General features: G+C 49.7%; 1 protein-coding gene across 1 annotated transcript; it reads right to left on the bottom strand.

The window, feature by feature from the left end:
- Nucleotides 1-5,440: 5,440 nt before the first annotated feature.
- On the bottom strand, nucleotides 5,441-6,379 carry LOC309683837 (olfactory receptor 10AG1-like; the record flags this gene model as incomplete). The annotated part of the gene is made up of 1 exon (XM_082499835.1): nucleotides 5,441-6,379. The coding sequence occupies one exon, from the start codon at nucleotides 6,377-6,379 to the stop codon at nucleotides 5,441-5,443; it is 939 nt and encodes a 312-aa protein (XP_082355961.1).
- Between the last annotated feature and the right edge of the window lie 10,565 nt (nucleotides 6,380-16,944).

Genomic DNA, 16,944 nt, shown 5'->3' with positions numbered 1-16,944 from the left:
CCTAAGGGCACGCTGCTCCCTCCTCTCCCACTTGCTGTCCACCCACCCTCTTTGCAGAGCTGCCTTCCAGCGGTCATCCCCAGCCGGGCCTGTTGCATAGTGTTGTCCCAGTGCAGTGGCAAGGGGAACATGGCATTTGTCTTGGATAAACATATTCCACCCAGGCAGCCCCTTTCACCAAGCCGTCAAGGGCTACTGCATCCACCTCACCCCCCATCCCAAGGGCCCATCGTGTTGTTGTAAAAGGCATTCAGGTTGGTCAGGCACAGTTTCCCATTGTTGAGGCAATGCTGGCAGTTCCCAATCCCATTCTTGACCATCAAGGTCTTCCAAGAGGATTTGGTCCATCACCTTCCTGGGGACGTAGGTCAGGCTGATTAGACTGTAGTTCCTTGAATTTCCCCTTGGCTCTTCATGAAGATGGGTGGAGGTTTGAAGAGGTTTGCCTTCTGCCAAGCATCAGGAACCTCCCTGAGTGCCATGGCCTTCCCAGGATGAGAGATGCAGCCACACAATGACTTTGACCAGCACCCTCAGCACCCTTGGCTGCAACTCTTCATGTCTGTATGAGTGAGAGTCGCGTAGGACCATTCAGCTCACTGAAACTCTCTCCACATCCCCTTGGTCACCAGGCACCCTGCCCCACTCAGCAGTGCCACCACAACGTTTTGCCGCCCTCTGGCTGCCAACACTCTTACTGAAGCCCTTCTTGCTACCCTCTGCCTCACCCAAGCAGTGCCCATCCTGGGGGAAGCTCTGCCCTGTGCCTGGGGAGGGTGGACAGATAAAGACCAGGGAAGTCTGGAAGAAGACAGGACAGCTCTGCAAAAGGCCAAGGGGGAACCCATTGCTGAAGTTGGGGCTTGAACCTGGGGGTCATCAGATCAAACTTTCCTAGCTCAGCTCCTTCTGCCCTGCCCCAGGAGCCCTTGTCTTGGTGCCAGACCTGCCTGAGCTCAGACAGGCGTGCAAGAGGTGTGCTCCTCAGGAGATACTGTGACTTTTCCCAGTTAAACCCCACAGACGGGACCTGCCCTCTCCCTGCCCAGGCCTGCCAGCCTGGCTGTGCCCAGAGCCCATCCCTGACACCCCACCTCAGCCTGTTCCTGAAAAGCTTGGTCCCATCTCTCCAAGGGCACTGGAGCTGCCTCAGGTTCAGACCATCTTGCACACCTCTCGTGGGATTTTAAATGCCACCATGTCCTGTTCGCTGCAGCCACGTGACACTGACCTTCTGCGGAAGAGCTCATGTACCCATGGTCCCACGGTGCTGGTGGGTCTATCTCAAATATTCCCTCCAGAAGTCCACCACAGGCAACGTGGTCCAGCAAGCCCTCCTCCCACATCAACCCTCTCATCTAGCTGGGTCCATCCCCAGAGGAAAAGAGAAGTGGCAGGATCTGACAGTCCTCTTTCCAGTGCTGAGGCAGGCACTGGGACAGCGTGGTGCTTCCCTGTGCATGAGCGCCTCACAGGTGCTGAGCGCATCATCTCCCTCAGAGGTGAGTGCAAGCCGAGCAAAGCCCCGTGTGGGATTTGACTGGATGGGCAGGGGCAGGCACAACAACGAAAAGGAAATGCAGATGAGGAAAACAAAAATCTAAAAAGAAAATGAAAAGCTAAAAGGGGGGTAGGGGGGAACCCCAAACCGAGGCTAGAAAAGGCACGTGCCATGGCCTGGGAAACTAAACCCTCCAGCAGAGCGCAGGACACACTGCAGAGCAAAGAGGCCAAAGGCTGGGATTTCTCCTGAACCTCCTATGTGGTATAAAAGCACAAGATCTTGAATTCATGATGGGAGGGGGATGGCCATCACGGGGATTGCTGTCACTGGAGTTGTCAGAGATGGGAGCATACCAGTGACTCTCTTTGTCTTCTCCAAGAGCCCTGACCTTCCCTTCCTGCCTCTTCCCAGACCCCTGTCTCTCCCTGTCGGCTCTGGGACGCCCAGCTCTCCCCCTCTTTACCTGCCTGTTCCATCCACCCTCCTCAGGAGCTTTTCTCCTACCGGCTTGTCAGTAGGGCTGGGCATGCTGCTCGATGGGTCTGTGTGTGGCCACATGGGTGAACGTATGCTTCTCCCATACAAACAGTGTCTCTCCTCTCCACCTCCTTCCCTCTCAATAAAACCACACTGGAAGTGAACACCATTTGGCTAGGTCAAAATTTGGACAATGCAGGGAGTCAACTGCTGTTCCCCATACCCACAGCCAAGCTGTGCAGTTGTGACCAATTGTGCAGTTGTGACCAGTTGTGCAATTTGGTTTCTTCTCCCTATGGCCACCTCCCACGCCTTCCATCTCATGTCCTGCTTCTCCTCACATCCTTGTGTCATGGGCCATCTTGTGACAGACACTCACCCTTGCAGGAAAGCTCACCACATGCACCTCTGCTTTGGTCTGCAATGAGCTCTGCCCTTTCCTAGGAGGCCTTTGTACCAGCAGCAACTGCTGTGCTGTGCCCATCCTCAGTGCTACATGGACAGCTGGGGAGAGGGAAATGGAGCTCCCTGTTTTAATGGACAGTGTTCCGCACAGGGACACTGCCAAGCCCCAAACAGCCACGCACCCAACTGCTTCCATTTTTCACGGCAGTGTTTGCAGCACCATTATCACGGCAGTGTTGCAAATTTTCTTGCTGAAGCCACAGGACCAGCAATGTTGAGCTGGGAGAGACTTTCCAGGATCCATCCCTGCCTTGCCCCTGAGGAGGATTTTCTAGTGCAGGTGTGAGTGAAAAGCCCTCTGAGCAACTGCATTCTATTTATTCTACAGGAGACACAGGGGGATGTGAAAGGCCCATGAAGTGTTGGTGTTGTGTGTGGCTGCTGATACAGTCAGTGGTTTCTCACTGCAGTGCAGGGTTGGGGTTCACACCATCACTTGGTTGTGTTTTCAGGCCAGGAAAGCATGTTCTTCAGCACTGTACCACTGACGTGAGGGTGGCTGACCCTGTGCACGCACAGGGACACTTGTCTACAATGAATTTCACCTGCCGTGTGATTGCGTAGTCATTCAGTCTTAGTAGGTCTTAGGCAGATGCCAGTGCACACCCCTGCAGACCTCCCCTCCACTGTGAGAACTGACCTGTCTGTCCTTCCTTTCTTTTCTTTCTCCCTCCCTCCCTCCCTCCCTCCCTCTGTCCTCCCCTCTTTCACTTCTCCCCTCCTTCTCTCCAAGTGTTGTTGCGGAATGGTGAGGAGTCCAGCCCATCCATCAGGCCACTGCAGAGTTGGTGGGGTCCAGCTGGTGGAAGCAGGGCAGGCTGTCAAGGAGGAACTTGGAATCACATTCCAGGGAAGCAGACAATGTTTTCGGAAAGCCAAAGCTTCCTCAGACTTGACCCTAGCAGCGGACATCAAGGGTAAGATGGTGAGCTGCTACCACTTCCTTAACATGGAAAGAATTAACAAGGACAGTGTAGGGCTATCTGCTCAGCTGGGTGGAGAACCTACTAACAGCAGACCCAGATAGGTCTGAGGAACTCAAGGCCTCCTTCTCCCGACTCTTCAACAACATGTCCCAGGCCTTTGTCTGTAGGGTCACATCTCCAGAGGAGAATTACAACCAGCAGTGGATGAGGGTGCGGTCAGGGATTACTTCATGAACTCAGCCCATGCAGGTCTGTGGGGATGAACAGACTTAATGGGAGTGTGTTGAGAGCTGCTGCTTTCACTGCGAGGCCATTGTCTGTCACTTTTGGAAAGCCATGGTGATGGGGGAGGTCCCTGGTGAGTGGAGAAAAGGCCACATTGCACCCATCTTTGAAAAAGCACAAACGTGCAATCCATGGAACCATGGGCTTTTATGAGAGTGTGCCATTGAATGAGTCCTCTGTGGGTGACATTTCTAGTCACATAAGGGAGAAGAAGGTGCCCAAGAATGGTCAGTGTGCTTGTATAGTCAGGGGAAATTATGCCTCACCAGGCTGATTGCCTTCATGGTAAACCACCTGTATTTGTGAATAAAAGGAGTAAAGTGGATGTCATTGGCCTCAGCATAGGAAGACTTTTGACATGGTGTCCCTCAATATTCTTGTATTCAAGTTAGGACGCTAGAGTCTGGATGAGTAGACAACCTCATGGGTAAAGCACCAATTGAGTGATTGGGCTGAGAGAGCATTAGTGAAGGGGTCACACCTCCCTGGATGGGCAGCAGAGGGGTCTTTCCTGGACCTTGAGCAGTTTATAAGTCTTGGCTCTCCAGTGTTCAGTCCAGACTTAGGGTGTCTAAAATAACTGCCCCCAGGGCTCTTGTTCTACTCGCTGGCTGCTCTGCTGTTGTGGGTTAACCCCGGTGGGCAGCGAAGCACCACAGAGCTGCTCACTCCTTCCCCCCACCCCTTGTGCCCCCAGTGGGATGGGGCAGGAAGAAACGAAGTATACAAGCAAGAAAACTTGGGGTTTAGATTTTAAAAGATGTTTAATATGCGAAGGATAAGTGGAAGAAGAGAGAAAGAAAGGAAAACAGAGCAAGTGATGCAACAGCAATCACTCCCTACCTCCCATGGGTAGTGGGATGCGCAGCCAGTACCCAAGACAAAGGTGGCTATTTCCGGAAAGCTCCCTCTTTTCCCTTTTATTACTGAGTATGATGTCATATGGTAGGGATTATCTCGTTGGTTAGTCGAGGTCATCTTCCTGGTTGTGTCCCCTCCCAACCCATTGCGCCCTCCCCAGTCTATTCCCTGAGAAGGCGCTGATGCTGTTCAGCAAGAGCTAGAACATCAGCGTGTTACACACTTTGTCTGCACAAAGAGCAGAGAGCCCCCTCACCCCAGAAACTTGCTGGAAATGAACTTTAGTAAGGAAACAGGACAGGCTGGAGAAATCAGTCGCAGGCATGGCCGGACAAGTGTATGACCAGCCAACAGTTTACATGTGACCAGCTCTTTTTAAACCCTTTTCCCTCTGTTTCCCATGTTTGTTGCTCCCCAACCCACCTTGATCCCTTCCTTTCCTTTGCCTTTGGACCTTTCCTAGACACCTCATGAGGAAGTGCAAGATGACTTTCAGATCTTTAATTATCCTAAGTTGATTCCATCCAAGGACACTCTGGATACTCAATGGGGTCTAGCAAACAATTTCTCAACCTAAGGTTGGTCATCTTCTCATGGGATGTGTCACCCTCTCATCCCTCATGACTGCTTTGACTATTTTCCTTTCAAGGCACTGGCAACTTGGGCCGACACAGCCGGAACAAGCGATTTGCAGTCAACTCTCCAGGGAAACTGAGGATGTTCTGGAGTAGGAAGATATCGAGGTGGAGCTATCAGAGATGGCAGGAAGGCCCCGGGAGAGCTATCCCCTTCCTGAGGAGGATCATAGCCAGGCAGGACACCACATTTCTCTAAGCTAATATGGGACACCTGTGTTCACACAACCAAACACCTTGTGGGGGCTTTTGGTACTGTTTCGGCTTATTTCACAAACTCTGCAGTATCACTTTCTCCATAGGAGTCTCTTCAGGGCAATACTCACTTCCTTATTCCTCAGGCTATAGATGACAGGGTTAAGCATGGGGGTCACAGCTGTGTAAAACAGGGCAAGGTATTTGTCAGTGTCTGCAGGGTCTCTTGACCGTCCTTTGAAGTACACAACCATTGCGGAGCCATAGAAGAGAGTCACTACCCCGAGGTGTGAGGAGCAGGTGGAAAAGGCTTTGCGTCTGCCCAGAACTGAGGGCATTCTCAGGATTGCTCTGACAATTTGCGTGTAAGAAACAACTATCAAGGAAAAGGCAAGGACTGCAAAGAGCAGGATGATGGTGTGCAGCATCACTCGGTTCCAGAAAGTGTCTGCACAGGCGAGTTGCAAGAGAGGGGGCACGTCACAGAAGAAGTGATGAAGGCCATGGGAGGCACAGAAGGGCAAAGTGAACACCTGGTACGTCTGCCCTGCCTGTACTGGTATGACAGCCAGCCATGACCCCACTACCAGCGTGACACAGAGCCTCCCATTCATGATGAGGCCATAGTGCAGGGGGTCACAGATGGCTACATAGCGGTCGTAGGCCATGGCAGCCAGGAGAAGGCTTTGGGTGCTTCCCAGCAAAACCAGGAAATACAGTTGGGCAGCACAGCCAAGGAAGGAGATCCTGCCATCTCCCGTCAGGAAAGCCAGCAGCATTTTTGGCAGCGTGATGGAGATATAGCAGATTTCCAGGAAGGATAAGTTCCTCAGGAAGAAATACATGGGGCTGTGGAGGTTTGGGTCTACCAAAGTGATGAGCACGATGAGGCCATTCCCTACGAGGACCATGAGGTAGATGATCAGGAAGACTGTGAAGCACAAGTCTTGCAGGTTGGCCTGGTCAGAAAATCCCAAAAGAAGAAATCCAGGTCCGGCTGTGTGATTCTCCAAGCCTTTTCTTTGGGGCATTTTCTGTCTACAGAGAAATGCAAACAACACACTCACTGGACAGTGGCAGTGGCCCATCCACCATCCCACACCCCTCAAGCACAGCGAAAGACTGCAGACGCCAGCGCAGGTGTGACTGCAGTGTTAGCAAAGCCCCAACAAGATCTGCATGGCTGCATGGGAGTCTACCACCAGGTACTTGTTGAGAAAGGGCTTCTAAGGAGAAAACAGAACAGAGATGTTCAGTCCAAATGATGGAGTTTGGCAGTATGGACCGGAAAAACGTGTCTTTCCTTCTCGAGGGGAGATGTTCTAAAAAGCATTGTCTGGTGATAGGTGAGGGAAGGGAAGGGAAGGGAAGGGAAGGGAAGGGAAGGGAAGGGAAGGGAAGGGAAGGGAAGGGAAGGGAAGGGAAGGGAAGGGAAGGGAAGGGAAGGGAAGGGAAGGGAAGGGAAGGGAAGGGAAGGGAAGGGAAGGGAAGGGAAGGGAAGGGAAGGGAAGGGAAGGGAAGGGAAGGGAAGGGAAGGGAAGGGAAGGGAAGGGAAGGGAAGGGAAGGGAAGGGAAGGGAAGGGAAGGGAAGGGAAGGGAAGGGAAGGGCAACACCAGATTTCACTCTCAGATTGTAGTGAGAGAGATTTACCTCAGCTCTTCTGAGACATAAGAACTCATCTCCTGAAGCTCTGTCCACACACGGTGAGCAGGGAGACATGCTTTGGATCCAAATTTTTCATTTCTACATGGCTGACAGGTGAACTCTATCAGAAAGAAAACAAATTCTATCTGTCCGTGAATCAGAAACATTGATGGGGCATTTCAACACGGCAGAAAAAGTGCTATTTGTGCATCTATCCCAATCCCTCAGGGTGCTAAAAGGAGCCACTGTGCAACACTGTCTCAAAGAGCTTTCAATGCATCCCAAAACGAAGGTGATCAAAGGCAGAAGAGTGGAGATTAGAGGGTGATCTCCCAAGGTATGTGGTTTTCCTGAAAAGGTCAGGCTTTTATGACTTCTGAAGGAGCTCTGTGCAGTTCCCTGTTCCTGACCTTGCTGCTCTGTCGCATGGATTTATGGCAGTTTACCGAGGGCTCGGTCGCTCTGATGCCAAGGCAGAGATGTTTCCCAGGCCCCTGGAAGCCCTTGCAGAGCCGAGCGATGCTCTCATTGACTGGGAAACTGAGCCTTCCCCTCTGCATTTCCCACAGCACACGGACTTCTTGTGGATCACACTGGAAGAACGTGAGCCTCTGCAGTAGCAGGTTGCTTCTTGTGAATAACAGACTCAAACAAAAGGTTTCTAAAAGTTTCGATTTGATGTGGAGAAGGCATGTTCTCTTCCAGACTGAGGGTGCTGGCTGCGTCTCTGCAGCTCTCGCTGACTGCCTTCCAGAAGTCGTCTTAAACTCTGATGTATCGATAATGAGAAGAGCTGGTTAGAAAACATGTCATAAAAGCGTTCCCATTAGCCAAGTGAAAAACACACCAAGTTTGGTCCAAGAGGTCGCTTGAATTCACAGACACCCAGTCTTAAGAGCATGATTTTTTTTTCTTTTGTTTTTAATATTCTCTTCCTACTGTTCCTGCCTATTTTGGTGAGTTTTATCCATGGAGTTCTCTTAGAGCTGCCCTTTGAAATCTCCAAGAGAAAATCAGGGTTTATGTGAGGGAAAAGTAACCACGACCTCTTTCCTAATCTCACAACTTATGAACGCCAATGCACAGGAGCATTAAATACTTCTTATTTCCTGAAATACTGTCAGATATTGCATTTAGTGTACACAAGTTTTTAACAGAAAGCAGCCGCTTATAGGCAGCTTTTCCATAATCAGCATTGTCTGCTCCTTTCACTCCCTCCCCCACCCAACCCTACAGCATCTTCTTTCTCAGCGCTTCACAGGATCACGCACAGTGCATGGTTTGGACTGGCTTTGGCGTGGGAAACTGCTGGAGGACTCTTTACCCGGGGACTGTCTCAGCAGCAGCGTTTCTCCAAGCTGAACCAAACCTGCTCCTCTGAGCCCAGCCGAGCCCCACAGATGCCTGCAGCTGCCGTGGCAGTGGCTGTGCTGCCACGGGCTCTAAGCACTTCAAAGCATGCCAAAAGGGAGTTACCATTGTCAGAAGCCACAATGCAGGGACACGCTCCTCACTCCATGATGCTGCAGGAGACGGTGCAGACCTCTCTTCCTTTCTGTCTTTTCCCTGGAAACCACCTGGATGGGGTTCCCCGGACTCTTCTCTGCCACTCCTGTTCCCACCTGGTTATAAGTCAGTGAAGAACCCCAGGAGAGAAGAGAGCAATGCTGGTGCGACCAGTGCTCCTCCCCAGACACCCACAGCATCATTACCAACTTGAGAAAGACTGTCAGAAAAATGATTATAAGGGTCTGAGCAACTTCTAGAATGTGACTTTTTAAAACAAAGAAATTGAGAAATGAGATTTAGCTGCTCAAAGGAAAACTGCTAACCTTGTAAGGGGATGGGTGGAGAGGCGGAAGGCAAGAAAGGAGCAGTAAAGAAAAAAAATGAATCTGTATTTAACTTTAGTTTGCAGAAATGGAAAAGGCTGCTCTGCAACACCTCCTCCCAGGGCCTCCATTTTGGCTGTGTCCTGCATTAGCTCTAAGGAGAGATGGTCTTGAGAGGTCAAACTCCAGTTGCTCATGCTGTTGGAACTCAGGTTCACCTCCAAAGAGGGTGCAGAGAGAAAGCTCGGGTTGGAGGTTCATGGGAAGGTAAGAAAGCCTGTGTCACAGAATCACAGAACCACAGAATGGTCAGGGTTGGAAGGGACCTCTGGAGATCATCTAGTCCACCCCCGCCACCCCAGAGCAGGCTCACCTACAGCAATTGCACAAGACAGTGTCCAGGCAGGTTTTGAATTTCTCCAGGGTAGGAGACTCTACAAGCTCTCTGGGCAGCCTCTTCCAGTGCCACTTCTTCTCTGCCACCCTCAAAGAAAAGAAGTTCCTCCTCACGTTAAGATGGAACTTCCTTTGTTCAAGTTTGTGCCCGTTACCTCTTGTCCTGTCACTGGGTACTGCTGGAAAAAGACTGGTCCCATCCCCCAACACTCTCACTGTAAGTATTTATAAGCATTAATAAGATCCCCCCTCAATCTTCTTTTCTCTAGACTAAAAAGACTCAAGTCCCTCAGCCTTTCCTCATAGGAGACATGTTCTAATCCCCTAATCATCTTTGTAGCCCTTTCATGTAGTCCTTTCATGGCACTGCACATATCTATGTTTGTACAGATTACTGTGGCCCCAGGGCCCCCCAAACGGATGAGTGTGTCTGACCAAGGCAGCCTTGCGTGGCTATATAGGGGAGAGCTCCCAGGGGAGAGCATCTCCTGCCCTTGAGTGAGGTTCATGCAGTCCATGATTTCTACCTCTGAAACTACGCATGGGTTCAGCCCTGCCGTTCAGCCAGTTCTTCACGCAGCACACCATGTACCTGGACAAGTTGTCCAGAAGGATGCTGCGAGGGAAACTATCAAAAGCTGTATTAAAATCCACAACGACTACATTTACCACTTTCCATTCATCCATTAGATAGGTGACCTTACTGTGGACTGTGGTGAATCGCTTCTTTCTCTTGATGTTAACTCCTTCTCCCAGGTGGGCATTGGGGCTCCTGACGGCCAACAGTTCAGGCTTGGCTCATCACTGTCCAAGAAGGGCACTCTGTGCAGCAGAGCTGAGATAGTTTCCTTTCAAAGTTTGAGATAATAAGAGGAGGAGAAAGCCCAAACTCTGATTCCATGAAGAGGAAGTAGAGGTGCTGGAGATCATCTGGCCAAGGATTCCCCATGACAGGGGAATCCTTTCCCACCACTATCACTGGATGGAACTCTATGGACATTTCCTGAAGTGTTTGAGTGCAAAAAGCCCAAAGAAAGTCATTTTGTCTCCACACCGTGCCTTCCTGGTGGGCCTTCCGGGTGACTGTGCCTGAGTCCAAGCTCATCACAGTGCTTGACCCAGCCATGAGACTTCTCTTACCTATCACCTGCACAGACAGATGGGACCTCACAATCTTCATCCAAACCATTTTCCTTTTTCTGGCCTGCGAGTTTCTCAGACAGAACTGGCTTCATAGTCACCTTCACAGATACCTGCCTGTTACGCACCTGTGAGATTGTGATGCACAACTGACATAAGTGGAACTTCCTCACCATCACGCACCCTGTCACCTACAAGCTGATCTGACATCTCATCTCACATTCACCTTCCAGCACCATGTGACTACTCCAGGACATCACAGTCTCTGCATTCACTCTTCCTCCCAGGGAAAAACAGCTCCAAGTGAGGGTCAGAAGAAGACAGGTGGAAGGTTAGTGGTTTGGAGGGAGGGTGCTGGGGCTTAGGGGGTTGGGGTTTCTGTTAGCAGTTTGCGTTCAGGCGAACCAGAAAATCTGCTGTGAATTTCTACTTTGTGCTCAGGGTAGGGCGAGGGGTAAGAGCTTCCCTTTTAGGGTTGGGGATCAGGGTGAGGCTCAGGGTGAGGGTTTGGGATTCTTCTTAGGGCTTCTTGTAATTGATGTGAGTACTGGTCAGCTTTGTGGGTTAGGGGGTGGGGTTAGGGCTGGAGGTGAGGGCCTGGGTTAGGGCTGGAGGTGAGGGCCAGGGTTAAGGCTAGCCTGGCATGAGTAGGGACCTCACAGACAGCAACCAAGTGCTGTCCCTCTCACGCACCTCTCCTTTGAAGTTCCCTCCACTCCCTTCTCTCTGATGAAACCCTCACTCTTCTTGAGCACCTCACAATGCTGCTTCTTAGCAACCAGCTTCCTCCAGCAGAAATGACATCCCAACCGACTCTCCAGAAAGGACACTTTTGCCTTCATCTTCCTCTTGCCTGCCCCTAACCTCTCATCTCATCTCCCTGGCCTTTCCCTCCAAAACCTCAGAATCCCTCTCATCCTTCTACCTCCTGGGAAACATGAGTGAGGCTTAGGAGAGGGGTTGAAGAGGAAGGGAGGTTGAGGGACAGGATGAGGGAGTTGGGTTAGGGTTTAGGCTTGAGGCACCTGGTGAGGGTTTCAGCTTTGGCATTAGTGTTCAGGGAAGGGCTAAAGATGAGAGGTCTGTGTTAGGTCTTCGGGTCAGGGTAGAGGCAAAGGTTTAGGGTGAGCTGGGCAGTGCCAGGTCTGAGAAGCAAAGTGGTGTAGGCACTCTGCATGCTTCTGCCCTCGTGGTGACCTGAGGGAAACCTCAGCTCCTGGTGACCAAAAGCATCACCATTTCAATGGTCTGGGGATCAGCACTGGGCCCCTCGGCTTGACAGGGCACATCCAAGGGGCTACACGACACAGGACATCTCAGCCTCCTTTCTTTGTCATCCTGACATCGCAGCCACTGAGTTTGTGCTCCAATCAGCCCCCAGGGAAGCCCGCTTCAATTCCCTGAAACAGCTTCATCACCCACAGCCCTCAGCAGACCCTGCTAAACCTCCAAGCCTCTTTATTCCTGCCATGGCCCTCCACTCCTTGTGATTTTCCCCTGGGAGCTTGTTAGTGTGCAGCAACTGTAATGAGTTTATTCTTGCATCTCAATTTCTGTACAGTTGCAGAGGGATTTTTAGGAGAGTGTGTCTTTGAGGAAGAGTTTTGCAAAGTCTGACGATGTTAACAAGCACATGATGGAACACAGGTTCTTTTCTTTCTCAGTCGTGACTCAGTATTGATTTCCACATTGACAAGTGATTTTTCATTTGACTGTCAAATGATGCCCACAACACCCCAATTTCATTTGCTAGAGGTGGCCATGGGATCAGGAGGCAGAGGCAGCCAGGTAGATGTGACCACAGGAAGATGGGCAGGGAGATCGCGAGAGACATGAGTTGGTGACAAGGCTCTGGGCTGGGAATTTGGCCAAGAATGGATGCTGAGCTCTGCCTGAGAACCTGAGAAATTTTTTCAAGATTAAAAAAGCTAGGAGCACTTTGTCACTCGCTGCAGTGATTGAATACTTCTACTAAAACTAAAAAAAAATTCCTGAAGTCATGCCAAAATGGGGATTTTCATTATATATTCACAAATTTCTGGCTATGTCTTCTGTCCTTAGTCCTCAGAATTTTTGTCCTCTCCTTCTGAATTGTTCCTTCGATTACCTCTCACTGCTTTGACCTTCAGGGAGTTGCCACATTCACCTTCAGGGAGCTAAAAGCTCCCCTGTCTGCCAGTAGTCTGCTGATTTACCTCTTAAGCCAACTCGCAATTCTGTGTATATTAATCATTTCCTCTATACCTGTGTAAAATACTTCTTGTATGGAGATTGCTTGAGGAAGGTGGACCTTATTGGAGGTTTGGACCTGGCATACAGTTGAGGACCGTGTTGCTTCTTTTTATTAATTTGTATTCTATTTTACTTGTGGTTGTTCGAAATTAATAAGGATCCTGTGTCTATTTACAGCCAAGCCTCAGGGTAAATCACGTGGGAATTGGTGCAAAGGAGCTGTTAACATTCATCTACAGAGTTCGGTGCAGAAATGTGATGTAGGAAAAGAATGCAAGTCCCAGGCGGCCCCCGAGAGAAGTGGTGGGGTTGGGGAGGTGGGGAGGAAAGTTGTACATACAGTGGGGGACCACGAGGGGACAGCTGTTGCTGCCTCTGCAGACTTCCTCAGGACACCCTCTGCTTCAGTATCAGTTGGAGAAAGCTGCCAGCACTTCTGCAAACTGAAAACATAAAATAAAATATGCTTCAAAATGAAAACCAATTTTTTTTTTAAGTTCACATTGAAATCTTCCACTGTAAGTAGACTCCTGAGACCTCTCCAATTAGCTGTACAAGCCTGGAAGCCCTGCAGAAAATCACGGAAGAGATGATGCTCATTTGGGCTTTCTGCACTTTAACGAGCCCCATGGTGTATTTGGTGCTGAGCCCATGAACCTCAGATACTGAGAGTGAACAACCTGTCCAGGAGTTAAAGTCAGCATCAAACGCCAAAGTGTGTTGGAGCATTAATTGGCCCCATGGAGGGCCATTCCAGAGCAAGCCTCCCCATGGGTTTGTTAGAGCAGAGGGAAAGATTTGACACAGTTATGATGTACAGTGATTAAAAATTTATTAGTGATTTAAGGTAGATCAAGAGATGGAATTTTAGCAGCACTTAATCATTAACCAATTCAGAGGTTTGCAAAGTGATTTGACAAGATAATCGAACAGCAACTTAGCTACAGATTCGAAGATGGGAAGATTCACACTAACGTACTATAGAGTATTCCAAATCAATACATATACATATGGGCAAGAGCACACGTCTCAAGTTAATACATAATACATGAGGAAAGCATATAAGTACACATGCACACACACCCCCACACAGACAGAGGTCTTTGATTCCTGGAATCAGGAATTTCATAATAGCATATTAGCTATAATGCTCATAATTTCATAATGGCTCTAACGAGCCAACAGGTACCACTTTTAACTCCTACGTGTACATGGACAAACAGCAGAATATCCACATCCATAAAGCTAATGTGTATATCACAAACACATAGGTGGAGGGGTGGGTGGGAGAGAGGCTAGCTTATAGTCACAATTTCCCTTTCCCGAGTTTAGGATAAATACTCACAATGCATTGGTGTTCCTCAAGGGGCAGTAGTTGAGGCTCGAGAGGGATTCTCTCACCCTGGCCTTGTAGTCCTCTGGGTGTCAGCCTGAGCGGTGTCCCCACTCAGGGGAGATCCTGGCCACAGCCCACTGCGATCCAGAAGAGTTCAAATGGTCTTTATGATAATTGCTACTTATAGGATCTGAGATAATTGACTTTCATCATGTACTTTTCCACTCTGAACCAGCTCAGACAATGCAATATTCCAGTACTTTCAACCAGAAAATACGCAAGCCCAGAAGTTGCAAGGACTTGGGGTCCTGGTATTCCCTTTCTTTGTGGCCATGACCCATATGTTGTGAGTAGTGATGGGTTGTACTTATTATCTCCAAAGTGTAGGACCGTAGGGATCAGGCGCACTATTGTGTTCTGGTCCGTTGTGTTCCACCTTTTCTATCTTTCATGGTACACCATTATGTATCGTTCTGGTCCAGTGTGTTATTTTGTGGCTCAGGTGGGGAGGAAATCTCAGCAAGTACCGAGTGGCCTGGGAGGAGGGGGGTTCCCCACCATAATCTGCCCGTGACTAACATTAATTTATCTGGTCTGTAGAGCTGCTGTTTTGTTGCCTCTTGTCTCTATGCCTCTAAACATGGAATGCCTCAATCCAAGTATAATTTGAGGGAGATTTTGTGTTTGGTTAGTTCCTCAGCATTTTGTTATATGTTATTAAGTCACATATACACAGGGATATTTTTGCAGGAATGCAGTTTCTTTAGCCATCCCCCAAACTGCAATGTATAAGACAATATTTAACAGCAAGCATAATATAACAGCAGTCAGTAAGATCACGATAGGCTGTAACACCGGGTTTAGTATTCCAGTGGCTGTTAGAGTCCATCCAAACAGAATTTCCCACCAACGGTGTTCTGGATATCCATCTCCACTTTTTAACGCTCCTTTTTAACATTGATGCATTTCTTTAACATCTCACTGGACTGTGATAAGAGCCTTTGTCCGGTCTCTCGTGCTTGTTGTAGAAGGTTGATTAAATCCGGGTGGTGAAGGAGCTGCTTGATTATACTTAGCCTCATTCTGATAGGTGTGGGCTGTAGCTCGTGATCTATCATGTAATCAACAGACAAATCATCACAAATAGTTATTGGTAGAGATAAATTAAAAGCACAACCAACAATCATGGACAAGATGCATACACATAAGTTGAGCTGATTGGTTTTGTTGGAAGCAAGATCATCTATCAATAAAGATTCACACAATGTTTGCATGCAGACATGTCCTTTTCCAATGTCTATGACGACGCTTTCAGGAATCTCATTTGGGTGGATTTCAAGGTGGCAGATGCTTTGTTCTGTATCTTAACAGATGTCTTGAGCTTCAAGAATGATACTTTTGCAAATGAAACCTTGTTGGTCTCTCACAATGCATGTGTTGACATCAACTGTCACTTTCCTCCTTTTGATGGGACCACACTCTGTGCTTTAAGGGATAGAGTACAGTTCCATTTTGACTTAGTCTTAATGCAGTAATTGGTTATATAGTGCACACCAAAGCATTGCGTATTGCGAGGATAAAGGCAATAATCTTATCACTTTCTGTGTGTTAAGTGAATTTGATTAATTGCCACCATGATTGAAACTGTTTTTCAAATTCTGAGGCATTGTCCCAAATCAATTTACGAGTTTCAGAGGGTAGGGTTCCTCCTTCTCCTTCTCTAAGAATGGCTGCTACCATAGGCTGTATCCACAAGTGTGCTCGGATACAACTCAAGGCAAGAGAGGTTTTACCTTGGGTTGCTCCGAGGGCTTTTGCAATGAATTGATGATCATTTTCTTCACTTTCTTCCCAATGAGGTAAAATGTCTGATTGGAGACACTGACTTGCTCCCAAGGCTGATAAAGAGGACTGTAGTGGGCGTTCCAATTTGGTCAGGTCATCGGTAGTAGCAGTTAGTGTGTTCACTAGGACCTCAGCATCTATGCTATTCAGTACTCCCCATCCTGTCCCCAGTAATGCAGTGGTGTCCCATCGTATAAATTGGGATTGTTTATTGTTAAAAGATGGTCCATGTAACCATGTTATGTTGTCAGGAGTGACCGATCATAGTTATCTTCATACAACAGGACCATGGGGACCGGGCACACTACTGTGTTCTGGTCCGTTGCTCTCCATCTTTTCTACCTTTTGTGTTAGACCATTATGTATCATTATGGTCCAGTGTATAATTATATGGCCCAGACATTGGAAGAACTGCTCTCTCCTGGCACTTTCCACACCAGTCCAGAGCCTCCCTGCCTCTCCCCCACCTCCCCTGCCCTCTCCCCAGCCCAGCAGAGCAGAGCAGCCCAGTCTGGGCTGGCCCCACAGCAGCGCTGGCCACAGGGTACTGCGGGGTTCTGGGCACTCCCCCCACAGCCCCAGCCCCTCGGAAGGCCACAGCAGCTGCTGGCGGGCAGAGCGGGCTCTCAGCCTCCCCACCAGCCCAGGGCTGGAGCTGGCCCCAAGTGCCAGCAGAGCCCGCTCACTCTCGGGCTCTCCTGCATTCAGCTGCGGGGCATCCCCCGCCCACACTGCCTCTGCCCCGCTCGGCCTCCCCGCCTGCCCTGCTCCCCAGCACAGCACCAGAGTCCTGGGGCTCCTCAGGCAGCTCCCCCACCTCTCCAGTCTCCCTTCCCTGGGCCCGCTGCATCCTCACTGCCTCCCACGGCACGGCACAGTCCTGGTTTGTGGGCACCTGCTTTGGTGCTTTCTCCTGGAGGGACTGAATCTCGGAGGCTGTTTCACCTTCTCAGTCTCCATTCCCTTCGCACCCCAGAGGACATGGAGTGTCCCCATCCTCCCCTGACTACTCCAGATTCCTTTCCACATGGACTGACATCTGCCATCAGCCCCACCATACCTGTGACAGCCTGAGGAGGGTGACAAGGAGGTCCTGCGTGATCTCTCCTTGTCGTGGTTTGGCCTCAGCCAGCAACAGAGAACCACGCAGCCGCTCACTCGACTCCCACA

Source organism: Vanellus vanellus (genome assembly GCF_965231255.1).
Source record: "Vanellus vanellus genome assembly, contig: HAP1_SCAFFOLD_35, whole genome shotgun sequence".
In the NCBI taxonomy this organism is placed as follows: Eukaryota; Metazoa; Chordata; class Aves; order Charadriiformes; family Charadriidae; genus Vanellus; species Vanellus vanellus.
Note: the sequence above shows the minus strand (reverse complement) of the source record. Positions and strands in the feature narration are given on the sequence as shown.